Raw genomic sequence first — 27,853 nt, 5'->3', positions numbered from 1 at the left:
ATGACTGGCAGCCCTATCAGAGTTCACACTCCTGGCTCTCTGGCCTGGGACGCGCAGGTGTGGGGGAGACAGGCGTGAAACACTCTCACAGAGGCGAGACTCTCCAGACCGCACTGGAGCGAGAGGCTTAATCACATCCCCATTCCTGTCAGCATCACAGGGATTGTCAGCCGAGGGCTCGGCAGCACATGTGGGGTACAGCACTAGCCTTGAACCTCTGGAGACCTGCTTCCAAGGACCATGAGAGCCTAAGCGGTTACTGTATTGAGAGAGTCCTGGGGTATATTACACCAAGCATTCATTTTATGGTCGGCTTTGAACGAAGGTTCCTAAACTTGCTGTGCCGTTTCCTATCTTCCTCGGATAACTTGCAATAACTTGCAGAACGTTTTTCAGCATCGGGATCTGCTTCGGGAAGCTCGGATCTGTCCCTGATGTTCTGCCAGGCTCTGAACTTGCTCGGAGCTTGTCTAGAGAATACTAACTCCCATGGACAGAACCGACTTCCTCAGTCCATTCAAACCACGCAACCTTACAACTCTGCAGGCCCTGTCTGTCTTACACAGAGACAGCTAGGGCTACAAGTTTAGCATCACCTAGAATTCTAGGACTTAGATATAATAAAGAAATTTATATATATGAACAGTTAACATCATGTTGTCAAATAAACTACAAAATTATATCGCAAAAGTCTACCAGAAGCCATAATAGCAGAACAGCATTTCATGTTAGATTTCGAAATGTCACCTTGTTCAATTTTTTGTCAGTTTTTTGTTAAGTATATGGAAAACTACAAAGTGGTGCGTAATTCAATATTATTATTATTATTATTATTATTATTATTATTATTATTATTTATTTCTTAGCAGACGCCCTTATCCAGGGCGACTTACAATTCTTACAAGATATCACATTATTTTACATACAATTCCCATTTATACAGTTGGGTTTTTACTGGAGCAATCTAGGTAAAGTACCTTGCTCAAGGGTACAGCAGCAGTGTCCCCCACCTGGGAATGAACCCACAACCCTCCGGTCAAGAGTCCAGAGCCCTGACCGCTACTCCACACTGCTGCACAAAAACTTCAGAAGTAGCTGTATAGTATAACAAATGGCAGGTCTGAACCCTACTCAATAAAAACAAGGGTGCAATATTCTGTGTGAGTGCAAATGGCGATAATGGGCATTCAGAACAGAAAATAGGAGGCACTTTTTTACACAGAGAATCGTGAGGGTCTGGAACCAACTCCCCAGTAATGTTGTTGAAGCCGACACCCTGGGATCCTTCAGAAGCTGCTTGATGAGATTCTGGGATCAATAAGCTACTAACAACCAAACGAGCAAGATGGGCTGAATGGTGAACACTAATGGTAAATTGTGTGGTCCAGTGGTTAAAGAAATGGGCTTGTAACCAGGAGGTCCCCGGTTCAAATCCCACCTCAGCCACTGACTCACTGTGTGACCCTGAGCGAGTCGCTTCACCTCCTTGTGCTCCGTCTTTCGGGTGAGACGTAGTTGTAAGTGACTCTGCAGCTGATGCATAGTTCACACACCCTAGTCTCTGTAAGTCGCCTTGCTAAATAAACAAATAATAATACCACTATTTCAATTAATTTAACGTCTGCGTTAAAGTCGCTGTATATAACAATCATGGGGTGTTTATAACCCTTCCTATCTGAACTGCCTCCTTGTGCTGCTGTGTTGTTCACAGCGGTGGGGGTGTGGCTAATGGCCTCAGTGGGAGGGGCCCCAGCAAACAGGTTTCTCAGGGAATATATAACTGATCCCAGGGCACTGAAGGCTCAGCGATGTAAGAACAGCAAACAGACAGCGATGAATGACACTGCTGTGCAAGACTGTGATAGGTGCTCAAGGTGAATCTTGAGGATGTCAAAGTCCCGCTTTGCTGATTCAGCAGTGAGAAGTTGGAACAGAATCGATCTTGAAATTAGCATGGCTTCAACCGACCCGTGTAAAAAAAAACACACACACTGCAGTTAAAATGCAGTAAAACTGCGGAGAGAGAGAGAGAGAGAGAGAGGAGAGAGAGAGAGAGAGAGAGAGGAGAGAGAGAGAGAGAGAGGGGGGGGAGAGAGAGAGAGAGAGAGAGAGAGAGAGAGGGGGGAGAGGGGGAGAGAGAGAGAGAGAGAGAGAGAGAGGAGAGAGAGAGAGAGAGAGAGAGAGAGGGGGGAGGGAGAGGAGGAGAGAGAGAGAGGGGGAGAGGGAGAGAGAGAGGGAGAGAGAGAGGGAGAGAGAGAGGGGGAGAGGGGGAGGGAGAGAGAGAGAGAGAGGGGGGGAGGGGAGGGAGAGGGGAGAGAGAGCTGGAAAGAGAGAGGGGGAGAGGGAGAGAGAGAGGGAGAGGGAGAGGGAGAGAGAGAGAGAGAGGGAGAGAGAGAGAGAGAGGGGGGGAGAGGGAGAGAGAGAGAGAGAGAGAGAGGAGAGGGGGAGAGAGGGAGAGAGAAAGGGAGAGGGGGAGAGAGAGAGGAGAGAGAGGGGGAGAGGGGGAGAGAGAGGAGAGAGAGGGAGAACCTATCCCTAACCCTAATCCGAGGGAGAGAGAATCAGGGTCAGACATCAGGCATCTCAAGGAAGGGGCTCGGATTTTCAGTACCAACGGGAGAGTCTATAGTCGTACAAAGAGAAATAAATGTATGTTGTAAAAGCCCAGTATTCATAAAGGAAACTGTAACCCAGCAAAGATCACAGAATCAACAGCATTCTTCTCTGGCACGAGATGGGAAATTTAAGGAGAGCGTGTTTCTATCAATCAGAAGAGACAGGTCAGACAGCCGCATGTTAGCTGGGGTGTTGTGGTGATTTCCGTCAGCATTTTCTTTGGTTTCTCTTCCTGGTTTGTAAAGTGATACATTGCGGGATCTCCTTGTCAGTGTTGTGATACAGCAGGACTCTTCTGATGAAGTGTTTCCCAAATCAATTCAAAATCTCTGCTGACGAGGTCCCCAGGGGTTCCTCCAGCGCAGTCGATCTCAAACTTCTTAAGTCCTATTCCCACAGAAAATGCATTCTCTGATGATCAGAACAAGGATTATTATTACTAGTTTATTTAGGAGACGCCTTTATCCAAGGCGACTTACAGAGACTAGGGTGTGTGAACTATGCATCAGCTGCAGAGTCACTTACAGCTACGTCTCACCCGAAAGACGGAGCACAAGGAGGTGAAGCGACTCGCTCAGGGTCACACAGTGAGTCAGTGGCTGAGGTGGGATTTGAACCGGGGACCTCCTGGTTACAAGCCCTTTTCTTTAACCACTGGACCACACAGTTTACCATTAGTGTTCACCATTCGGCCCATCTTGCTCGTTTGGTTGTTAGCAGCTTATTGATCCCAGAATCTCATCAAGCAGCTTCTTGAAGGATCCCAGGGTGTCAGCTTCAACAACATTACTGGGGAGTTGGTTCCAGACCCTCACGATTCTCTGTGTAAAAAAAGTGCCTCCTATTTTCTGTTCTGAATGCCCCTTTATCACCATTTGCACTCACACAGAATATTGCACCCTTGTTTTTATTGAGTAGGGTTCAGACCTGCCATTTGTTACACTATAGAGCTACTTCTGAAGTTTTTGTGCAGCAGTGTGGAGTAGTGGTTAGGGCTCTGGACTCTTGACCGGAGGGTCGTGGGTTCAATCCCTGGTGGGGGGGACACTGCTGCTGTACCCTCGAGCAAGGTACTTTACCTAGATTGCTCCAGTAAAAACCCAGCTGTATAAATGGGGAATTGTATGTAAAAATAATGTGATATCTTGTAACAATTGTAAGTCGCCCTGGATAAGGGCGTCTGCTAAGAAATAAATAATAATAATAATAATAATAATAATAATAATAATAATATTGAATTACGCACCACTTTGTAGTTTTTCCATATACTTAACATAAAACTGACAAAAAATTGAACAAGGTGACATTTCGAAATCTAACATGAAATACTGTTCTACTATTATGGCTTCTGGTAGACTTTTGCGATAGAATTTTGTAGTTTATTTGACAACATGATGTTAACTGTTCATATATATAAATTTCTTTATTATATCTAAGTCCTAGAATTCTAGGTGACGCTAAACTTTTAGCCCTAGCTGTCTATGTGTAAGACAGACAGGGCCTGCAGAGTTGTAAGGTTGCGTGGTTTGAATGGACTGAGGAAGTCGGTTCTGTCCATGGGAGTTAGTATTCTCTAGACAAGCTCAGAGCAAGTTCAGAGCCTGGCAGAACATCAGGGACAGATCAGAGCTTCCCGAAGCAGATCACGATGCTGAAAAACGTTCTGCAAGTTATTGCAAGTTATCCGAGGAAGAGAGGAAACGGCACAGCAAGTTTCAGTGCCTCTTTCAGGTATTGTTATAACTCATGTGGACACGATGCGGGCTCTTCAGGACTTCACAGTGTAGGGAGCCTGCCTGTCTCTCAGCACTGAAGGAGTTAAGCCTGCTGCTTGAGTTTCCATTAATAATTCAACTCCCCAGGGGCTGTGTGTGTGTGTGTGTGTGTGAGCGTGTCTCTGTGTGTGTGTGTGTGTGTGTGTGTGTGCGCGCGAGCGTGTCTGTGTGTGTGTGTGTGTGTGTGCGCGAGCGTGTCTGTGTGTGTGTGTGTGTGTGTGCGCGAGCGTGTCTGTGTGTGTGTGTGTGTGTCTCTGTGTGTGTGTGTGTGCGCGAGTGTGTCTCTCTGTGTGTGTGTGCGTGTGTGTGTATGTGTGTGTCAGTGTGTGTGTGTGTGTGTGTGTGTGTCAGTGTGTGTGTGTCATTGTGTGTGTGTGTGTGTCTCTGTGTGTGTGTGTGTGTGTGTCAGTGTGTGTGTGTCATTGTGTGTGTGTGTCTCTGTGTGTGTGTGTGTGTGTGCGAGTGTGTCTCTCTGTGTGTGTGTGCGTGTGTGTGTGTGTGTGTCAGTGTGTGTGTGTGTGTGTCTCTGTGTGTGTGTGTGTGTGTCTCTGTGTGTGTGAAACTAACACGCTCCTCAACAAAGCGTAAACAAGAGGCATTTAGCCACTGCCTTTGTGCTATCTCATTTTTCCCCCATCTCTCTCTCTTCCCTTTCCCTCTCCCTGTCCCTGCTCTCTCTCTCTCGCTCCCTCTCCTCCCCCTCTCTCTCCTCCCCCCTCTCTTGCTCTCCCTCTCCTCCCCCTCTCTCTCTCTCTCTCTCTCTCTCTCCCTACCCTCCCCCATCCCTCTCCTCCCCCCTCTCCCTCTCTCTCGCTCCCTCTCGTCCCTGCCTCGCTCTCCCTCTCTGCAGTGCAGGCAAATTAAATCAATGCCAGCCTCATCATTTTTTACACATGGGAGAAACTGAAGGTGCATTGAATTCTCTGTAGTAATCTACTGGGGCTGGACAACCCCCTGCCACCGTCCATAGGGTGCATGACTCCCCATTTGCATCCAGGACCACCCTGATTGGATGCGTGAGTCAGGTCTGCAGTATTTTTCCATTGTCCTGGAGGGATACGCGCCCCTTTCACGATGGTTACTACCTCTAGAGGAGTTGGGGTGAAACTCTACAGCAAGCCACTTATTCATGATGGTCTATAGAGTCTCTACTTTTCAGACTGGTCCTTTCTAACATTTGCTGCAGTCCAGCATATGGAAGCACCTGCCAACCACCTAGAGCACCATCATCCCTCTATCAAAGACCGTCTGATCCACTGTGTGGCTGTCCCGACACAACTTCAGCAGGGAAACTCATGACTTGTAGTCTTGTATCAAAATAAATCTACAGGTAGTGGACAAAAAATGGAAACCCATTGAAAGCAAGGGCTTCCACACAGGTGTGGCTCATGCGTTAATTAAGCAAATCACATCCCAGCATGCTTAGGGGCATGTAGAAAAATCCTGGACAGGCCTGGTTGCCTAGAATTCTGGCTAGCATGGCTGCAAGAGGAGACCTCGGTGACTTTCAAAGAGGGGTGATTGTCGGGGCGCGTTTGGCAGGAGCTTCAGTGACCGAGACAGCTCAACTTGCTGATGTTTCACGAGCAGCGGTGTCTAAGGTGTGGCATGGAACCCCGAGGGAATGACATCATCAGCAAAGGGCAACAGCGGGCGGAAGCGCATACTCCAGGATCGTGATATCCGTGCGTTCATTCCAAGCGCAAAGGCAGAACAGGCGAGCGACTGCAGATCAACTAACTGCGGATTTCAACCTGGGGCGCGAGCGGCCAGTTTCATCAAAAACGGTCCGACGAGGACTCCACAGAGCGGGATACCAGAGCGGCCCAACGCCCTGTTGAGTGACTTTACATTGGGGTTTCCATTTTTTTGTCCACTACCTGTAGCTCTGTGTTTTGTTTTTCTATTTTATTTGTAATCTATCTGGCCATTAATAATGCATTTGCACCCTTGTCTTTGCTGTGATCCACTGCTGGAGTCTCTTCATGGCAATGAACTTCTCATTATAATAGGATCACAAGAGGGATGCTTTGAAATATTCTGTAACAGCAGTCTTAGTTCATCAAAGTAATATAGGATCCAGCACACCCAGCGCACTAATTCTCTTCCTCTCGTCGAAACGTTTGTCACTGCCTTTCAGTTTCTTTCATTATTTCTCAATTTTAGTGTTTAGACTAACCGGATGTACACGAGCGATGACGCTGTTTCGTTCAGAACGCTAGTGTTTTTAGCATTTCGCCGTTTGTAAAGCAGCTGGATATGCAGGAAAGCATTTGTCTTTGTTGTACATGTCAGGTATAAAGAGGTTTTTTTCATACGGTTCATTTTTTGTAAACGGTTTAATTCTCGCCTGTCAGATTTAAAGGAACGGGGATGTGGTGCGATATGACCCTAATGAACCCTGTTTGTTTTCTGTCTGAAATCTATGTTTAGGATTCTGGGTAATCTGATATGCTAACGTAGAGGAGCCTTTTACGCAAAGCACTGACCCTGGTGCAACGTGTGCAGATGCGTGCAATGTCTTAATGGGAGGAGGCTGTGTGGTCCAGTGGTTAAAGAAAAGGGCTTGTAACCAGGAGGTCCCCGGTTCAAATCCCACCTCAGCCACTGACTCACTGTGTGACCCTGAGCGAGTCGCTTCACCTCCTTGTGCTCCGTCTTTCGGGTGAGACGTAGTTGTAAGTGACTCTGCAGCTGATGCATAGTTCACACGCCCTAGTTTCTGTAAGTCGCCTTGGATAAAGGCGTCTGTAAATAAACAAATAATAATAACCACAGAGAAAGAAAAACGAGTTTTATGAGCTTCGAAGAACTCAGTGGATCAATACTGACACGAATATTGAATGTGATGCATGAGGTGGATCAATACTGACACGAACACAGTGTTATTGTAACGAACTCGCGGTATAGCAACGAGAGCTTTAGTACCAAGCGATTTTCAAAGCGGCAGGTGACCTACATCACTTCCTGTCCTGTGTTTGTGGTTGTCTGTTATGTATACCATGTGTGTAACACTTCATTATAGATTTATTAAGCTTTTATAATTGTGACAGAACTCCCCAAACCCAATACGCAATTTCTTTATCGTTAATTGTTGGGTGGTTTCCTCTAATCACGCGTTCCCGCCCAAACGCCCCAGTTTCGGATCCTAAATCGAGTCGGTGCCGTCAGCCAATCAGCTTCCAGTTCTAGCGGGAGATTTCCCGCTGGAACGTCTCGGCACCAACTGTGACTCAGATTTAAAATCAACCCGCGCGACTGCAGGCTGTTTTCATATGTTTTTAAGCGTAGTTCACATCTATTGGACGGTGAATACTAAACAAAGACACGATTGGTCCAAATAAATTTTATTAACCGCCAAAATCAGCCAATCAATACTTTTGCAGTTACGAAAGCAAGCAATCCTGTACCTGCAGCGGTCGAGAGCCAATCACAGACCGTCGGAGAGACTGGCGTCCACGCAGCATCTTTCAACGAAGCGAGACGCGGTCAGTTCAGTAATGTCGCTTCGTTCAAATAAAAGGAGGGAAAGGCTTTGGATGAAGGTAGAAACATGGCGAGTTAGCAGCCATTTCAGAGTGGTATTTAATGAGAGATTGTATCGGTAGTTCAGAGTCCATCGTACACGGACTGCCCAGTAACTGCTTCGTTCATTCCTCAAGCAATGTCCACATTATAAACAACCCTAAAAACCCTAACGAGGTATATAAAAAAAATGTAAATCGATTTTCTAAATAAAAATTAATTGTTTTTCTCTTTATATGTATGACAAACTCGTTTTTTTTAAAAAAAAGTTTGGGACTATTTTCTCAGAACGTCTTTACTCAGCGGAAAGATACCTGACGAATCAGTATAAATTCAAGGAAAATGTAAGTTTAAAGGTGTTTTTTTTAATTTTTTTTAAAGAAAACAATGGTACAAATAATTTCCTAATAGAGATGATGGCTGTACCGTGTGATAGTTGACTTTGACTTTATAATTATTATTATTATTTATTTATTTATTTATTTATTTATTTCTTAGGAGACGCCCTTGTCCAGAACGAATTACAGTCGTAAATAAAATACATTTAAATTATCACAGTACAAATATGAATACAATTAAGACCAAGATAAAAAATATAATCTTGTTCTTAATTGTATTAATAATGACTTTCGTTAGCGGGCTCGTCTTCCGCTCAGGACGCGGTCAACTATCAAAAAAAAAAAAAAAAAAAAAGAGAAATCATTAATCAAATTAAAGTAAAGCAAAGCACAATAATAATAATAATAATAATAATAATAATAATAATAATTTAATGTCTAGTTTCTTCTGGTGTTTGCAAACCCCTTGTCGAATTATTCACAAAAGCGTTTGTTTTTTATATTCAGTACTGAATAGTCAGTTGAAAGCATTATATGTACATTAGTTATTTTCCAGTAATGTGTTGTGTGTGTGTGTGTGTGGGAGTCTGTTTCAATCTCTTCAGAGGTGAAGGTGAAAATGCACACTGTATATAAAGTGTGGGGAGAGTCTGACAGCATTACGAAAAGAAGTCTAGGCAAAATCCACGTGTCTTTGATGCCTGTCCTTCATTAACACAGCAGCTGTTTAAAACCAAGGACGCCTTGCAAATACACAATCACCTATACCAAGATCTGAGTTGTATAATTTAAAAAAACCTACATTATTTGTCAGCTGTCATGTAATGTAGCATGCAGAATTCAAATAGGCTACAGTTGCAGTGATAATTTCTTAGTAACATTACACTGGGCAGCAGTGTGGAGTAGCGGTCAGGGCTCTGGACTCTTGACCGGAGGGTCGTGGGTTCAATCCCAGGTGGGGGGGACACTGCTGCTGTACCCTTGAGCAAGGTACTTTACCTAGATTGCTCCAGTAAAAAACCCAACTGTATAAATGGGGAATTGTATGTAAAAATAATGTGATATCTTGTAAGAATTGTAAGTCGCCCTGGATAAGGGCGTTTGCTAAGAAATAAATAATAATCAAGGGTGTATTGTTTCAGAAATCACATTAGGATGATTATTTAATAAAGAAACAGGCATAACGACTGCTTGAAAATGCCAAAGTTTACAAATTTTTGTCATTTACAAACTTTTGAAAATCCTGCCCTGAGAATCTAAATCAGGGGTTTAGGGACATGATATTGTAGCTCTTTGAAAGAATCACATCATCAAAGAAAAGGTAAAGGAAGGCTAAATAAAAGACATTCAAAATGAAATTTGAAGCTTAAATGCTCTATACATGTTTAAACGGTCTTTTCCTGCAATATCTTTCCTGCCTTAAATGCAAGGTCTTTTAAAATCAAAATGTTCTTATCTTTTATGAGCACAAACAACAGTCAATCCGGCACATTTAAGATCTTAAATGTTTTTTTCTTTGGTTTTGAATGCGGATCATTTAAATTGAAAACTACAGCTGTGGCTAAATGATTTGCATCACCTAGAGTTTTAGGATTGAGAAAAAACCTGATAGGAACATCATTTTGATATATTATTATTATTTATTTCTTAGCAGACGCCCTTATCCAGGGGCGACTTACAATTGTTACAAGATATCACGTTATTTTTACATACAATTCCCCATTTACACAGTTGGGTTTTTACTGGAGCAATCTAGGTAAAGTACCTTGCTCAAGGGTACAGCAGCAGTGTCCCCCCCACCTGGGATTGAACCCACAACCCTCCGGTCAAGAGTCAAGAGCCCTGACCACTACTCCACACCGCTGCCCTAGTTACTTAGCAAATACATGCGTACTTACACACAATTACAATGTTATTATGCATAGTTTCAACGTGTAACACTTTTTACACAGACAGCAGCAGAAAAAGGTTAGGGGGGTTAGGTTTAGAGTTTAGGGAGAAGGACAGGGCTAGGGTTTGGGTTAGGGTTATATCATGCAAAAAGTGAACCCATTAAGATCTTCCATGTACCCACTGGATTTGTTTTCCAGGGATATGTGTCACACTTTCACTAACCTGAGGGGACATGGAGACACTTTTTGTGGCTTGGCCCTGCACGGCACACCAGGCAGGGAGACTTGGGGTTTGATTATTATTTGTTTATTTAGCAGACGCCTTTATCCAAGGCGACTTACAGAGACTAGGGTGTGTGAACTATGCATCAGCTGCAGAGTCACTTACAACTACGTCTCACCCGAAAGACGGAGCACAAGGAGGTGAAACGACTCGCTCAGGGTCACACAATGAGTCAGTGGCTGAGGTGGGATTTGAACCGGGGACCTCCTGGTTACAAGCCCTTTTCTTTAACCACTGGGACCACACAGCCTTGATTCAGCAAAGCTGCCTCAAACTAGATCTCCCGGAACCAGGTTTCAAGCCACTGTTCCTGAAAACGTGGCTCTGTCTTCCCTCAGTTTTAGTATCCACCCACCAAACTTGATATTGAAATAAAATAAATTAATCCTGCGCTGAACAAACAGAGTTTAGACTTTACACGTTTCAAAGTGTCTCCCCTCAAGGCTTGTTTTCTAACATGTTTTTTCTCTGATACAGATTGTAAATATTTTGGTGTAAAGCAAATTCTGTATGATAAGAATTACTGGGAGTATACAGTAGAGTAAAATGGAACTAATACATTCAAAATCCTAAAAGGTAGGGACAATGTCGACCCAGGGGACTTTTTTGACCTGAAAAAAGAAACAAGGACCAGGGGTCACAAATGGAGATTAGATAAAGGGGCATTCAGAACAGAAAATAGGAGGCGCTTTTTTACATAGAGAATTATGAGGGTCTGGAACCCCAGTGATGATGTTGAAGCTGACACCCTGGGATCCTTCAAGAAGCTGCTTGATGAGATTCTGGGATCAATAAGCTACTAACAAGCAAACGAGCAAGATGGGCTGAATGGGGCCTCCTCTCGTTTGTAAACTTTCTCATTCTCTGTATTAGAAACATCCTTATAGTGCAACAAAGTAGTTAATTCCATAACTTAATTCATAAACCTTACAGTAACATGTCTAAACAACTCACTTCCTTAGACAATGCAGTTTCTGAGACAGTTTTCACAACCTTCCAGTATTAGAAAGCTGAGAGTGTGATGCTTTCCTTATTATAAAACTGCCTCCCCTATAGATCGCTCTTCAAGCAGAGCATCCCAGTGCGCTTTACAATAAAAACTCTACAAAATAGAAAATGTAAAAGCTATTGGCCAGTCAATCCAGCTCAAGAATAAGCCGACGCAAACAAATCTGTTTTGAAAGTTTAAAGACTTGACTGTGCCAGCACTCCCGATAAGACTCAGGAACAGTTCTAAAGGCAGGGAGCAGAGGAACCAAACTGTACCAACAGGATGTACCAACAGCTCCTGTAAATATAAAGGCACAAAAACCACCAAGGGCCTTCACAGGAGGCTGTGTGGTCCAGTGGTTAAAGAAAAGGGCTTGTATACTGTATACTCCCAGTAATTCTTATCATACATAATTTGCTTTACACCAAAATATTCACAATCTGTGTCAGAAAACAAGCATTGAGGGGAGACACTTTGAAATGTGTAAAGTCTAAACTCTGTTTGTTCAGCGCAGGATTAATTAATTTTATTTCAATATCAAGTTTGGTGGGTGGATACTAAAGCCGAGGGAACACAGAGCCACGTTTTCAGGAACAGTGGCTTGAAACCGGGTTCCGGGAGATCTAGTTCGAGGCAGCTTTGCTGAATCAAGGCTGTGTGGTCCAGTGGTTAAAGCAAAGGGCTTGTAACCAGGAGGTCCCCGGTTCAAATCCCACCTCAGCCACTGACTCACTGTGTGACCCTGAGCAAGTCACTTCACCTCCTTGTGCTCCGTCTTTCGGGTGAGACGTAGTTGTAAGTGACTCTGCAGCTGATGCATAGTTCACACACCCTAGTCTCTGTAAGTCGCCTTGGATAAAGGCGTCTGCTAAATAAACAAATACTAATAGTAGTAAGCAGAATTTATAAATCAATGCTGAATTGAACAGGGAGCTGTTGCAGTGGTTTAAGAACCAGGGTGTGGGAGTCAGCACTCTGCCTGCTGCATTTCGAACCAGTTCAGCACAATAAAAGGAAATCGATGGGTTTCACAGTCGTGGTTACCTCCCTGTACAGCCATGCTCCACTGCTAGCAGCACCTCACTCTGCACAGTTTGCTGAATGTCTCCTCTTCTCTTCCAGGGAATTTTAAAGGGCTGTGTAAACAGATAGACCACTTTCCCGAAGACACAGACTATGAAGCCGACACCGCTGAATATTTCTTACGTAAGTGACGTTTCAGTTAGCCTTTCTTTTCCAAGTGTCGCCCTGTGGGGTTATCTAACAGGAATTGGATTGCTGACTGCTTCCTGTTTTCAGCCCTTCTTCACCCTACTCTGTGCTAAATCTGATTCTGTGACCTGGGTCTGTCATTTAGGTGTATTTGTAAACTTCATTTCAAACCCCCTTACCTGCCTTTATTTTAGGACTGGAGAGACTTCATTCTTATGCCAATACATCCTGGGATGAGCCTTTATTATTATTATTATTATTATTATTATTATTATTATTATTATTATTATTATTATTATTTATTTCTTAGCAGACGCCCTTATCCAGGGCGACTTCCAATTGTTACAAGATATCACATTATTTTTACATCCAATTCCCCATTTATACAGTTGGGTTTTTACTGGAGCAATCTAGGTAAAGTACCTTGCTCAAGGGTACAACAGCAGTGTCCCCCCCACCTGGGATTGAACCCACGACCCTCCTGTCAAGAGTCCAGAGCCCTGACCACTACTCCACACTGCTGCATTCACCTCCCTAAGTGCAGTAATGTATTATTAAACAGAATTTCTAAGTGGGGTTCGACTAGAGCTTCTGTATATAATATATTAAAAAGTTATTCCTCATGTACAAGAGCACACCCAAGAAGTACTGACAAGGTCTAACGCTGCCTGTTTGACTGAGCGACCCACCCCCCTGTCTATCACAGAGAGGGAGGATTCACTGCCACCCACCCCCCTGTCTATCACAGAGAGGGAGGATTCACTGCCACCCACCCCCCTGTCTATCACAGAGAGGAGGGATTCACTGCCACCCACCCCCCTGTCTATCACAGAGAGGGAGGATTCACTGCCACCCACCCCCCTGTCTATCACAGAGAGGGAGGATTCACTGCCACCCCCCTGTCTATCACAGAGAGGGAGGATTCACTGCCAGCCACCCCCCTGTCTATCACAGAGAGGGAGGATTCACTGCCAGCCACCCCCCTGTCTATCACAGAGAGGGAGGATTCACTGCCACCCCCCTGTCTATCACAGAGAGGAGGGATTCACTGCTACCCACCCCGTCTATCACAGAGAGGAGGGATTCACTGCCACCCACCCCCCTGTCTATCACAGAGAGGAGGGATTCACTGCCACCCACCCCCCTGTCTATCACAGAGAGGAGGGATTCACTGCCACCCACCCCCCTGTCTATCACAGAGAGGAGGGATTCACTGCCACCCACCCCCCTGTCTATCACAGAGAGGGAGGATTCACTGCCACCCCCCTGTCTATCACAGAGAGGGAGGATTCACTGCCACCCACCCTCCTGTCTATCACAGAAAGGGAGGATTCACTGCCACCCCCCTGTCTATCACAGAGAGGGAGGATTCACTGCCACCCACCCCCCTGTCTATCACAGAGAGGGAGGATTCACTGCTACCCACCTCCCTGTCTATCACAGAGAGGGAGGATTCACTGCCACCCACCCCCTGTCTATCACAGAGAGGAGGGATTCACTGCCACCCCCCTGTCTATCACAGAGAGGAGGATTCACTCTGCTGTGAGGGAGAGATCAGGACTGAATGGGGTCCTGATTGAGGGGCGCTCTCCTCCCTGCAGAGCTGTGAGGGAGAGATCAGGACTGAATGGGGTCCTGATTGAGGGGCGCTCTCCTCCCTGCAGAGCTGTGAGGGAGAGATCAGGACTGAATGGGGTCCTGATTGAGGGGCGCTCTCCTCCCTGCAGAGCTGTGAGGGAGAGATCAGGACTGAATGGGGTCCTGATTGAGGGGCGCTCTCCTCCTTGAAGATGCTGGCTCAGGCTGTTGTTTCTCAGCGAAGAATCGCAAAGCGAGAAGCCTCCTTGAATACATTATTAAACAATTATGTGAGCTGCTGGGATGAGTTTGCGTTCGTGGTCTTAAATCTTCTCTCTTTTATCCAATTAAACCATCTGATCAGTGAGGCGTCTGGGACTCTCCCTGCCCTTCCCTCCCTCTCGCTCACTCTCTGCTGTATTTTTAAATTTTATTGGCAACTACCAGGGGATCAGGCTGCTAATAAAGGCTGGCTGAGATAAAAAACACAGGCAATTGCATTCCCCCCCTGAGTTAAACTGGATTCGTTTTATTCAGCAAGTGAAGTGGTAGCTACTGGAGCGTGTTTAAAAAGATAGAGGAACAAAAAATAATCCATTAAGCATCTCGAATTCCTGTGTGTTTACATAGTACTACTTAATAGGACTAATCTGAGGAACCGTTTTGGGCTGCAAAATCCCTCATGGACGTTGCATCCTAAAATATATCGTTCCAGAACACGTTCGTCATTCGTTTCATGGAAGGGGATAGCGTTTTTTGTTACGCATACTGCTTTTTTTCACCACAAGAAAAGAACCTTGTTTTTCTTTCATTTGAAAACTGTTTCTAATCCTCGTCCGGCACACGTGAACCCCCGATTTACATTCATTAAACTCTGATATGTGTCGACTGCATCATAGAGGGGCTCTTATCCTATTCCTGAACACGGCCGTCGTATTTAGTGATCTGTTTTTCCATTTCTTAACCCAACAGTCCCACCGAAGCCCAAGCAGACAGCGGACTGAACCTCCACTCTCTGAGATCAGAGTAAAATCGAAGCTGAGAAACGCTTTTGATAAAAACACTTTATTCTCATGAATCTTTACAACTTAATCGCATGAACTCCCGCGTGTGGATGTTTCTATTTAACAGTGCATGGCAGAGTCAAGTTTTAAAACACACACGTTTCTCTCAAGCCTCCTATAATAATAATAATAATAACTTTAAATATAGCGCCTTTCACAGCGAAGTGTCCCAAGGCGCTGCACAATCCGAATGTCCAAAATGTTTCTTTTTTCAGGTCGAAAAAGTCCCCTGGGTCGACATTGTCTGTACCTTTTAGGATTTTGAATGCTTGAATCAGATCGCTGCGTAGTCTTCTTTGTTCAAGACTGAATAGATTCAATTCTTTTAGCCTGTCTGCATACGACATGCCTTTTAAACCCGGGATAATTCTGGCTGCTCTTCTTTGCACTCTTTCTAGAGCGGCGATATCCTTTTTTGTAACGAGGTGACCAGAACTGAACACAATATTCTAGGTGAGGTCTTACTAATGCATTGTAAAGTTTTAACATTACTTCCCTTGATTTAAATTCAACGCTTCTCACAATAGGGGGCTGTGTGGTCCAGTGGTTAAAGAAAAGGGCTGGTAAGCAGGAGGTCCCCGGTTCAAATCCCACCTCAGCCACTGACTCATTGTGTGACCCTGAGCAAGTCACTTCACCTCCTTGTGCTCCGTCTTTCGGGTGAGACGTAGTTGTAAGTGACTCTGCAGCTGATGCATAGTTCACACACCCGAGTCTCTGTAAGTCACCTTGGATAAAGGCGTCTGCTAAATAAACTAATAATAATAATAATAATAATAATAATAATAATAATAATATATCCGAGCATCTCGTTGGCCCTGGGGTGTGCAGCTGGAGTCTGTGTCTCGTCTGTCTGTGGTTTGGAGAGTTTCCCTTCAACTCACTGCTGCCAGAGAATGAAGAGGCAGAAATCACAGGTGCACACCCCTAAAGCTGACAGACTAGAATGTAGAATTTATAATTTATAATTTATAACTATTCATGCATAGTTACAATGTTCTTAATATTTTTGCATGATGTAACCCTAACCCTATCCCCAACCCTAATTCTAAACCGAACCCTAACTTCCCTAACCCTAACCCTACCCCTACCCCTAGTCCTAACCCACTCAGTGTGCATGTTGGTGGGCAGCAGGGGTGCGGAAGGACACACACTGTGTTCTCTGGTTAACAAGAGTCATGTGCGAACGACGTGGATCTACAACAGCAACAGCGCCCTCAAACAAAACTGCTGTTTCAAACATAACTTTGCCATGCCGGAGTTGGCAAGAGTTACAGAGTAATTAGCACTTAGCTTTGTGCTGTGTGGACGACCGATCCAATAGACAGACTGTCAGAAACTCTCTGTTCCTTCGGTCTCTGTAACTATGAAAATGTGCGTGGCTTAAGTTAGCAGTCTGCCAAAAAAAAAAGCATGGTGTCAAAAGCATTTGAAAATACAATTAAATTAGTTTAATTAAAATACACACCTAGAGTTTCAGCCTTCAGCCAACCAGTTTGAGTGTGTCTTTTACCTTGACTTTGAATCTGTTCTGGTAACACTGCACAGCGTTCGCTCCTGAACTGCAAAGCTGTTACAGTGGGCTGTGAAAGGACTGCGAGAGATTGCAAGAGAGACACAGCGGCCGTACTTGAAAAAGTTTACAGATCTTCAGATCACAGCAACGAATCCCACTGCTGGGAAGTATTTTAATATAAAGATGCTTCTCTTACTAGAATTATAGTAGTGATAAAATTTGACCAAGGTTTGATTCGTATTAAGAACATAAGAAAGTTTCCAAACGAGAGGAGGCCCCATTCAGCCCATCTTGCTCGTTTGGTTGTTAGTAGCTTATTGATCCCAGAATCTCATCAAGCAGCTTCTTGAAGGATCCCAGGGTGTCAGCTTCAACAACATTACTGGGGAGTTGGTTCCAGACCCTCACAATTCTCTGTGTAAAAAAGTGCCTCCTATTTTCTGTTCTGAATGCCCCTTTATCTAATCTCCATTTGTGACCCCTGGTTTCTTTTTTCAGGTCCCCTGGGTCGACATTGTCTATACCTTTTAGGATTTTGAATGCTTGAATCAGATCGCCGCGTAGTCTTCTTTGCTCAAGACTGAATAGATTCAATTCTTTTAGCCTGTCTGCATACGACATGCCTTTTAAACCCGGGATAATTCTGGTTGCTCTTCTTTGCACTCTTTCTAGAGCAGCAATATCCTTTTTGTAACGAGGCGACCAGAACTGAACACAATATTCTAGGTGAGGTCTTCCTAATGCATTGTAAAGTTTTAACATTACTTCCCTTGATTTAAATTCAACACAATATATCCGAGCAGCTAGTTGGCCTTTTTTTTTATAGCTTCCCCACAAAAATTCACAAAATATTAACCACCACAAAATGGAATTAAAAAGCACTAAGATGGCTAAACTAGTGAAAATGTTCCCAGCCAATACAATATTAACTACACTAGCAGGTTTCAACCCACGCATCTCGCTCCAGCAGCTGCTGAAACACCGTTTAAAATCAGCTTAGCAAAAGCAAAGCTAAGAATATGTGTCTTAAATGTGGTTTTAAAAGTCTAGACTCACGACTGAAGTGTCTGAGGATTGATCTACATCTCTGTGTAAATCGCACAGTAACACTAAGGGGCAGATGTGCTGAAGTGTCACGAGAGTCGCAAAAGAGTCGAATTTTTCGGAAATGCTTTGCGGCAGCAGTTTTTCTTTGTGGTTCAACCTTAGATGAATATGTAATTCTGGGCGTTCCTGCATAAAGTCACACAAAGTGGGTGGAGATAATGCAAATGAGGCTCTCAAATATTATAATGAGGTGTACTACAACTGCGACACTTACAATTGCATCAGTTTGTTGAGAACTTTTGAAAGCACGTTTTAAACAGTCACAATTGTTACTCTCTCTGAGTTTATTCAGCATGAAAACCCTGGGTCTGTAGAGATTCAATATCATAAATATCATATGGGAGATACTGAAATTGAAGAAGGAATCTATGATAAAGACCGAGGAGTTTATGTTGACTCAGAAATGTCTTCATCTAGACAATGTGGGGAAGCTATAAAAAAGGCCAACGAGAAGCTCGGATATATTGTGTTGAATTTAAATCAAGGGAAGTAATGTTAAAACTTTACAATGCATTAGGAAGACCTCACCTAGAATACTGTGTTCAGTTCTGGTCACCTCGTTACAAAAAAGGATATTGCTGCTCTAGAAAGAGTGCAAAGAAGAGCGACCAGAATTATCCCGGGTTTAAAAAGCATGTCGTATGCAGACAGGCTCAAAGAATTGAATCTATTCAGTGTTGAACAAAGAAAACTACACGGTGATCTGATTCAAGCATTCAAGATCCTAAAAGGTATTGACAATGTCGACCCAGGGACCTTTTTGACCTGAAAAAAGAAACCAGGGGTCACAAATGGAGATTAGATAAAGGGGCATTCAGAACAGAAAATAGAAGGCACTTTTTTACACAGAGAATTGTGAGGGTCTGGAACCAACTCCCCAGTAATGTTGTTGAAGCTGACACCCTGGGATCCTTCAAGAAGCTGCTTGATGAGATTCTGGGATCAATAAGCTACTAACAACCAAACGAGCAAGATGGGCTGAATGGCCTCCTCTCGTTTGTAACCTTTCTTATGTTCTTATGTAAATAACATCATATTATCAGTGACTCTCTTAAACACTCAGGGGAGTGAAGCTGCTTCGGCGATTGGCTTGTCTCTGCTTGCTTTCACAGTCCATTTCTTGGTCTCCAAACACTTTTCAGTGACAGTGGTTTGAATTCATACGCACAGCAGATGAAAAATACAGAAGCAATGGGGTGTTCTAATACATGTGCACCCTGCTGTATTATATACAGAAGCAATGGGGTGTTCTAATACATGTGCACCCTGCTGTATTATATACAGAAGCAACGGGGTGTTCTAACTCCATTTAGAAAATCTGGTATAAAAACTAACAGCTCACCTGTTCGTGACATCCACTACCACTGGCGCGTTCCACTTATTCAGCCCGGGTTTCAGTGCTCTCTAGCTGGGTACTTAGTAACTCAAGTCATGGGTTTCATATTTAGGCCCTGCAATTCTTAGCTCTTCTGTAAACGGGTTTGGACTTTCAAAACAACAAGGTTATGTAGCTGAAGGATATTCCCGTGAATCTTACCTTTAATATCATTTTGTGATTTCTATTTTCAGCCTCACAAGCTACTTTCTTTGTCTCTTGTGTCACTCTGTAAGCCCAATAAACACGCGGTTGCCACCGCTCAGAGCTTATGAGACATCCTGAAGTTCTGCAATAGTTTAAAAAGCTGCATTAGCTTATAGGAGTCTGTGTCGTCCAGTGGTTAAAGAAAAGGGCTTGTAACCAGGAGGTCCCCGGTTCCACCTCAGCCACTGACTCACTGTGTGACCCTGAGCGAGTCGCTTCACCTCCTTGTGCTCCGTCTTTCGGGTGAGACGTAGTTGTAAGTGACTCTGCAGCTGATGCATAGTTCACACACCCTAGTCTCTGTAAGTCGCCTTGGATAAAGGCGTCTGCTAAATAAACAATTAATAATTATTACAGGTCCGCTGTCTTAAATATGCTTCAAGCCATAAGGGACGCTAATCTTTGAAAGTTCAGTTTTCTGGTCCCTTTTTTTTTCATGACCCAGCTAACGAAAGGCATCATGTTGAGCTACAATGCTATTTTTATACAGCAATTATGGAAACGCACACGCTCTCCCTCAAGTGTCTGGCAACAGCATTGGGTAAAGAACACAGAGAAATGGACCAGATATACATCGTGTTGTATTAACTGTAGAGATAGCCTAGCAGTAAGGGAGCAGGGGGTAGGGTTAGGAGAGCTGCCAGTAATAGCCAGTCGGTAAGCTGTATAATCATCCTCAAGAACCAAGTAGCAGTGAGCATAGTTAGCTGGATAGTCTTTTTAATGAATGTCATAGTCAGCTGCATAGTCTTTTTAAAGAAGTTCCTATTAGTAACAGCGAGCATGGTTAGTTGCATATCGATCTTAAGAAGATAAGAAGAGTTTTTGAAGGAGAAAAGGCCTTTCAGCTCATCCCTTGTTAGCACACCATTCTAACCCATTTAAAAGCATTGACTCTCACATCTTTGTAAATGTTCCCAGTGTTATTTAGATCCTACTACTTCACCTGAAAGCTATTCCTTGTATTTATACAAAAACTAAACAAACAACAGCACTCTGGCATGTTAGGCTAAAAGAATTGAATCTATTCAGTCTTGAACAAAGAAGACTACGCAGCGATCTGATTCAAGCATTCAAAATCCTAAAAGGTATTGACAATGTCGACCCAGGGGACTTTTTCGACCTGAAAAAAGAAACCAGGGGTCACAAATGGAGATTAGCTAAAGGGGCATTCAGAACACAAAATAGGAGGCACTTTTTTTACACAGAGAATCGTGAGGGTCTGGAACCAACTCCCCAGTAATGTTGTTGAAGCTGACACCCTGGGATCCTTCAAGAAGCTGCTTGATAAGATTCTGGGATCAATAAGCTACTAACAACCAAACAAGCAAGATGGGCCGAATGGGGCCTCCTCTCGTTTGGAAACTTTCTTATGTTCTTATGTTCAGAGTAAGGGGCAGTCCTCATGTAGCTGTGTCCTCTTTGTACTTCCAAACCCCTCCCTGTGATCAGCCCAGCACCTCGCTCTATCCCATCGCTGCCCCACAGCTGATCACAATGGATTTGTTTCACAGCCTCGCAACTACGCTTTTTCTCCAAGATGGCCGACTTCCGGTTCCGTCCAACCATGGAGTCGGGCCGCCTCTGTGAAAGCGTGCCACCAACCGTACTTAGCGCCCTTCCTGGTCAGGAGGTAGAATTGCAGCTCAGATTCCTGCTCATCCTTCTTTATTCCAGGCTGAAGAGATTTCATTATTTTAACCGGTCCTCATAGCTCCAGTCCTGGGATCAGCCTAGTTGCCCTTCTCTCTACCTTCTCCAGTGCAAAGATGTATTTTTTTGTAGTGAGGTGACCAAAACTGCACCCAGTATTCTAGGTGGGGTGTAACTAGAGTGTTGTATAATCTTAGCATAGCCTCTCGAATGATGACTCCACTATAACCCTGAGATCCTTTTCAAAGCTCTCGTCCTCTATTTCCATCCCGTTTATTTAATGCTTATAACCTGGATTAGTATGCATAATATGCAATGCTTTACATTTCTGCATTTGACAAAAGTTTGCCCAGTTATAGAGAAGGTTCCAAATCCCTTTGAATTAGCTGGGCTGCGGATTCAATGTCCACTACTCCCCTAAGTTTGCTATCATCTGCAAATGTGTCTCCACAGGTTTGGTGTGCTCCTCCAGTATCTTCAACAGTGACCTCCCCCCCTCTCTGACTCTCTCTGTCTCTCCTCAGGTGTGTGCCTCCAGTATCTTCAACAGTAACCTCCCTCCCTCTCTGACTCTCTCTGTCTCTCCTCAGGTGCATGCCTCCAGTATCTTCAACAGTGACCTCCCCCCCTCTCTGACTCTCTCTGTCTCTCCTCAGGTGCATGCCTCCAGTATCTTCAACAGTAACCTCGCTCCCTCTCTGACTCTCTCTGTCTCCCCTCAGGTGCGTGCCTCCAGTATCTTCAACAGTAACCTCCCTCCCTCTCTGACTCTCTCTGTCTCTCCTCAGGTGTGCTCCTCCAGTATCTTCAACAGTAACCTCCCTCCCTCTCTGACTCTCTCTGTCTCTCCTCAGGTGTGTGCCTCCAGTATCTTCAACAGTAACCTCCCTCCCTCTCTGACTCTCTCTGTCTCTCCTCAGGCGCGGTGCGTGCCTCCAGTATCTTCAACAGTAACCTCCCTCCCTCTCTGACTCTCTCTGTCTCTCCTCAGGTGCGTGCCTCCAGTATCTTCAACAGTAACCTCCCTCCCTCTCTGACTCTCTCTGTCTCTCCTCAGGTGTGTGCCTCCAGTATCTTCAACAGTAACCTCCCTCCCTCTCTGACTCTCTCTGTCTCTCCACAGGCGCGGTGCGTGCCTCCAGTATCTTTCCAATCCTGAGTGTCATCCTCCTCTTCATGGGCGGTCTGTGCATTGCAGCCAGCGAGTTTTACAAGTCGCGTCACAACATTATTCTGAGCGCCGGCATCTTCTTTGTCTCTGCAGGTAGGCACGCATAGTCTTTCTTCAATACAGTATATTGAGTTTTGCTTTGTAAGTTCGAACGGAAGGCAGCACTGGGGACTGCAAAAAAATAAAATCTCTGGAAAAGCATGTTTTAAATACAGCTTAGTGTGCCACTGCAGGTGAAGCGCTATCAGTGCCCTGCAGTGTTTTACAGCACGTGGCTTCAAAGCTGTTCTCCACCTTGGCCTATTTCCCTGGCTTATTGTAGTTGTAATAGTTTAACCCTGTAATGTTAAACTACAGGGTTAAACCCTGGGATGTTATTTGCTTAATTAACGCAGGAGCCACACCTGTGTGGAAGTCCTTGCTTTCAATATACGTGGCGTCCCTCATTTACCCAGGGGTTAACATTTTTGTGTTCACTACCTGTACCAATACCAGCTTATGCAACCCCTGATTTTCCACGATGTGCCCATTCAAGCACTAATGAGCCCAGCAGCACAGTGGCCTGGCTCAGCGGATTGACTAAGGATAAGGGCGTCTGCTAAGAAATAAATAATAATAATAATAATAATAATAATTGAGTTTATTTGAGCTAATAGCACTGAATCTATTTATTTCCTTTGCAAGGACAGCAATATCCACATAGGATGATGAAGTAATGTTAGCAGGAACTTACTTAGCAAGTGATCCAGGCAGCAGTGTCACCGTGAGGTGTCTTTAAACACGAAAGCCGTTTGTTCTGTTTCTAACACCACTGACCTCACTCAAGGGGAGGGGCCAGAACTACTGACCTCACTCAAGGGGAGGGGCCAGAACTACTGACCTCACTCAAGGGGAGGGGCCAGAACTACTGACCCCACTCAAGGGGAGAGGCCAGAACTACTGACCTCACTCAAGGGGAGGGGCCAGAACTACTGACCTCACTCAAGGGGAGGGGCCAGAACTACTGACCTCACTCAAGAGGAGGGGCCAGAACTACTGACCTCACTCAAGGGGAGAGGCCAGAACTACTGACCTCAGTCAAGAGGAGGGGCCAGAACTACTGACCTCACTCAAGGGGAGAGGCCAGAACTACTGACCTCACTCAAGGGGAGGGGCCAGGGCTACTGACCTCACTCAAGGGGAGAGGCCAGAACTACTGACCTCACTCAAGGGGATGGGCCAGAACTACTGACCTTACTCAAGGGGAGGGGCCAGAACTACTGACCTCACTCAAGGGGAGAGGCCAGAACTACTGACCTCACTCAAGGGGAGAGGCCAGAACTACTGACCTCACTCAAGGGGAGAGGCCAGAACTACTGACCTCACTCAAGGGGAGAGGCCAGAACTACTGACCTCACTCAAGGGGAGGGGCATGCAGGCATCGTTTCCATCAACCATCTAGCAGGGCAGTCATCCTGAATGGACGGGGGTTACACCAGTCTCCTTTGACTGGGTTGTTAGACCTCACACTGACGTTAGGGATACCCACAGGTTCAGTTGTTTAGACAAAGAGGCGTCTTCCTTAACTTTTAGTAATGCTTTCTATTACCCTATGTGGTCCAGTGGTTAAAGAAAAGGGCTTGTAACCAGGAGGTCCCCGGTTCAAATCGCACCTCAGCCACTGACTCACTGTGTGACCCTGAGCGAGTCACTTCACCTCCTTGTGCTCCGTCTTTCGGGTGAGACGTAGTTGTAAGTGACTCTGCAGCTGATGCATAGTTCACACACCCTAGTCTCTGTAAGTCGCCTTGGATAAAGGCGTCTGCTAAATAAACAAATAATAAAATGAAACAACGTTGTTTGATGTGACTCTCAGAAAATTAAACAATGTTAAGAAAGCCTTGCTGGGGGTCCGGTGACTCTGATGCTTGTGTGGAATTGCTTCTACACACATCTGAAATGCAACCTCTTCTCATTGCAGGAGGGATATTTCAAATGCATCCTGCACCCGGGCGGCATGCCTGCATAGTGTAGGAAGCGTGTTAGAAAAGACAGCTCAGTCAGTGGATCGGTTTTAATAAGAGGGAGTGACCTGATTTATTGTTTTCTGTAGAAACAGAACAGCAAGTTAAAGTCACACAAACAGTAGAAAACGTTCTGCAGAAAGTCCTCCGGGATGCAAACGGAGCCCACGTCAGTGTGATATCAAGGTTATTACATATTGATTCATAGCTGGTGAAAACACAGTGTCCGCTCTCGCCTGCAGAATTACCCCAGAGTCAGGTCACATGGTAGCCTTTATCAAAGTGACATACTTACACTGGATCGCATTCAAATTCATCAGGCCACTGTCGACAGTAATACCTCGTTTCCATAAATTTATTTCTTAGCAGACGCCCTTATCCAGGGCGACTTACAATTGTTACAAGATATCACATTATTTTTACATACAATTACCCATTTATACAGTTGGGTTTTTACTGGAGCAATCTAGGTAAAGTACCTTGCTCAAGGGTACAGCAGCAGTGTCCCCCACCTGGGATTGAACCCACAACCCTCCGGTCAAGAGTCCAGAACCCTAACTACTACTCCACACTGCTGCCCGTGCACACCTCAACTGGGTTGAAAACCCTTCTGCCCCTGACGTTGCTCATTCATTCGGCCGACCCTCATTGGGTGCCAATCCGAGCTGCCCCTGATTTTTTTTTCTGACCATTTCCCATATTATTATTATTTATTTCTTAGCAGACGCACTTATCCAGGGCGACTTACAATTGTTACAAGAGATCACATTATACATTATACATTATTTCACATTATACAGATATCACATTATTTTTACATACAATTACCCATTTATACAGTTGGGTTTTTACTGGAGCAATCTAGGTAAAGTACCTTGCTCAAGGGTACAGCAGCAGTGTCCCCCCACCTGGGATTGAACCCACAACCCTCCGATCAAGAGTCCAGAGCCCTAACCACTACTCCACACTGCTGCCCTAGCAGGATGGGTGGAAGCACATCACTGACCAATCAAGTGACGAATGGGACGTGAATATTTAATTCTCAACCGGGATGAGCAGGTTTCTCTCTTTTAATATTCTCGTGTCGTTATTTTAGTAACAAAAGAATTGTCCGGATTATCAGAAGCAAAGCAGTAGGGTCCATCCTTTCGGTAAGCCAATGAACGAGACTTTCGCTGCAAAGCTTGCTGGGAAATAACCGCCAACACCCGTCAAACTCGCATGGCATGGAAAACGGAGCGTTTCACTCAACTAGCAACGGGGGTTCAGGAGGACTGAGGGACTGGGGTTCAGTCTGTGCTCGCGGAAGGTAGACGTGATCCCTCATGCAGCGGTCTGTCACACAGGTTTGACTTGTCATGCACAAAAGCTCTCCACAAACCCCTTTCCTTCTCTCTCTCTCTCTTTGTGTCTCCGCAGGACTGAGCAACATCATTGGGATCATCGTGTACATATCGGCCAACGCGGGGGACCCCTCCAAGAGCGACTCCAAGAAGAACAGCTACTCGTACGGCTGGTCCTTCTACTTCGGGGCGCTGTCCTTCATCATCGCCGAGATGGTGGGCGTGCTGGCCGTGCACATGTTCATCGACCGACACAAGCAGCTGAGAGCCGGGACGAGAGCCACGGACTACCTGCAGTCCTCCGCCATCACCCGCATCCCGAGCTATCGCTACCGTTACCGTCGCCGCAGCCGCTCCAGCTCCCGCTCCACCGAGCCCTCGCGCTCCCGGGACGCCTCCCCCGTCGGCCTCAAGGGCTTCAACACCCTCCCTTCCACCGAAATCTCCATGTACACCCTGACCCGAGACCCCCTGAAATCCACCTCCACTCCGACAGCAACGTACAACTCGGAGCGGGACCACAACTTCCTGCAGGTGCACAACTGCATCCAAAAGGACTTGAAAGAGTCTCTGCACACGAACACGGCGAACCGACGCACCACTCCAGTGTGAGGAGAGAGCGAGAGAGCCAGGCCGCGCGGTCACACCGCGATCCCAGCGGAGAGAGAGAGAGAGAGAGAGAGCGCGAGAGAGAGAGAGAGAGGCGAAGGTCCCACGTGGAATCCAACCGAGCTGAAGTATTTCAAGAGATAAGGATTTAAACATGCATGAAATCCCATCTACTGTTATTTAATAAGAAAATGTTTGTAAAAAAAAGATATTAATGATAATAAATGATATTATTGATGACTAAGATAGATGGCAGGCTGTCGGAAGTCTTTATGAATTCTTGTCTTGAAACCTCAACTTTTTTTCTGACAAAGAAGAAAAGTTTTTTATTCATGATTTCCGTGGGGGTGGAAAAGTTTCGGGGGGGGGGAGAGGGGAGGGGGGGGGGGAGATCAAGGCTTTTGTTTAGTCCCTTGTTTTATTTTTCCTGCATCTAACTGTGGAATGGAATTTCGGAGATGGGAAGTTGATGCTTTGGGGGCTCACACTGCAAAAAAAAAAACTAAGCAAGACTTTCAATAAAAAACATCAGGAAGGGGAGGAAACATGAAACAAAAACCAACACGCTTCTCACCGGAGATGCAGGAACTCAAACTGTGAAGATTCAACAGAGTATTATTATTTAGAACTTAACAACGAAACGACAAATTCTATTCTTTTAAAAGGACCTTGTTTTTTTTTTTTCAAAGAGAGAGAGGCTGTTTACCTGATCTACAGGAACAGTTTTCGGACTCAAAAAAAATAAAAAAATCACAAAAGAATTTACATGCATGCTAAAAAATAAAAAATTCAGCCGCTCTGCTCTTGAAGAAACTAATTAAAAAGGAATTTCAAGCTAAAGGATGGAGAAACGGTTTTCTGTTGTGCTTGGGATATATTTCAGAAATGATATGCCGCCTCAGTGTTTGTTTCGATCTGTTTCTTCATCGGTTCGCTTCTGTTTTCGATTATTTTCACTTTAATGAGATCGTCACCATAAGACAAGACCAGAATGAGACACTCTGAGCTGGATGAGAACGAGAGAGAGAGGGGATCTTTCAAATCGAAAGAATCAATCAATACAAACCAGAGGCTTTGTGAGAGTCAGAGAACTGCGGGACAGGAAAGCTAATCAGGTTTTGGGTTCTTTTTGAAAAGCGGTTCTATAGAACGGTTCTCACGGACAGCCCTGTGAGGCAGCGAAAGTATTGCCACCTATGTCCGGATTTAAGCTAAAAAGATAAGCAAAGGTAAATGAACTCAGAATTAAAGTTTGTGGAACTTCAGAAAGCTTTTTCGAAGTTAGGAACCGCACGAGGCACAGGAACGGTTTTGTCTTTTAAATTTAAAGTGGCTTTAAGGGTGCGGTAATTTTACTGCAAGACCTTTATTGAGGGAAGTGTCTGGTTTAGAGGAAAGGAGAGACCTGAGGAAGACATTCAGATGGAGATATCTCACTCTCGTCAGTTTCATAAAAAACAAATTCATTCTGTTGGTTTATTTATTTTGCTCATATGTGTTTTTTTTTTTTCAGACTGTTACAATTTGAAACAAAAAGATTTAAAAACAAAGAATGACAATTTCCAGGGCATAAAATAAAGTTTTTTTTTTATAAA

At 44.7% G+C, this 27,853-nt stretch overlaps 1 protein-coding gene across 1 annotated transcript; it reads left to right on the top strand.

Annotated features, from left to right (window-relative positions):
- Positions 1-27,853, top strand: LOC117969738 (voltage-dependent calcium channel gamma-2 subunit). The gene is made up of 5 exons (XM_059016090.1): positions 1-57; positions 7,717-7,879; positions 12,543-12,626; positions 22,256-22,396; positions 25,726-27,853. Exons 1-5 carry the CDS (start codon positions 1-3, stop codon positions 26,259-26,261), a joined length of 981 nt encoding a protein of 326 aa, XP_058872073.1. The 3' UTR covers positions 26,262-27,853.

The sequence above is a fragment of the Acipenser ruthenus genome, chromosome 52, assembly GCF_902713425.1.
Source record: "Acipenser ruthenus chromosome 52, fAciRut3.2 maternal haplotype, whole genome shotgun sequence".
In the NCBI taxonomy this organism is placed as follows: Eukaryota; Metazoa; Chordata; class Actinopteri; order Acipenseriformes; family Acipenseridae; genus Acipenser; species Acipenser ruthenus.
Note: the sequence above shows the minus strand (reverse complement) of the source record. Positions and strands in the feature narration are given on the sequence as shown.

Bases quoted from the DNA above. Each gene is read 5' to 3' on its own strand.
- LOC117969738 (XM_059016090.1), top strand. From the start codon at position 1: ATGACTGGCAGCCCTATCAGAGTTCACACTCCTGGCTCTCTGGCCTGG. The intron at 58-7,716 runs GTGTGGGGGAGA...TACTAAACAAAG, and splicing joins CTCTGGCCTGGGACGCGCAG to ACACGATTGGTCCAAATAAA. The intron at 22,397-25,725 runs GTAGGCACGCAT...GTGTCTCCGCAG, and splicing joins CATCTTCTTTGTCTCTGCAG to GACTGAGCAACATCATTGGG.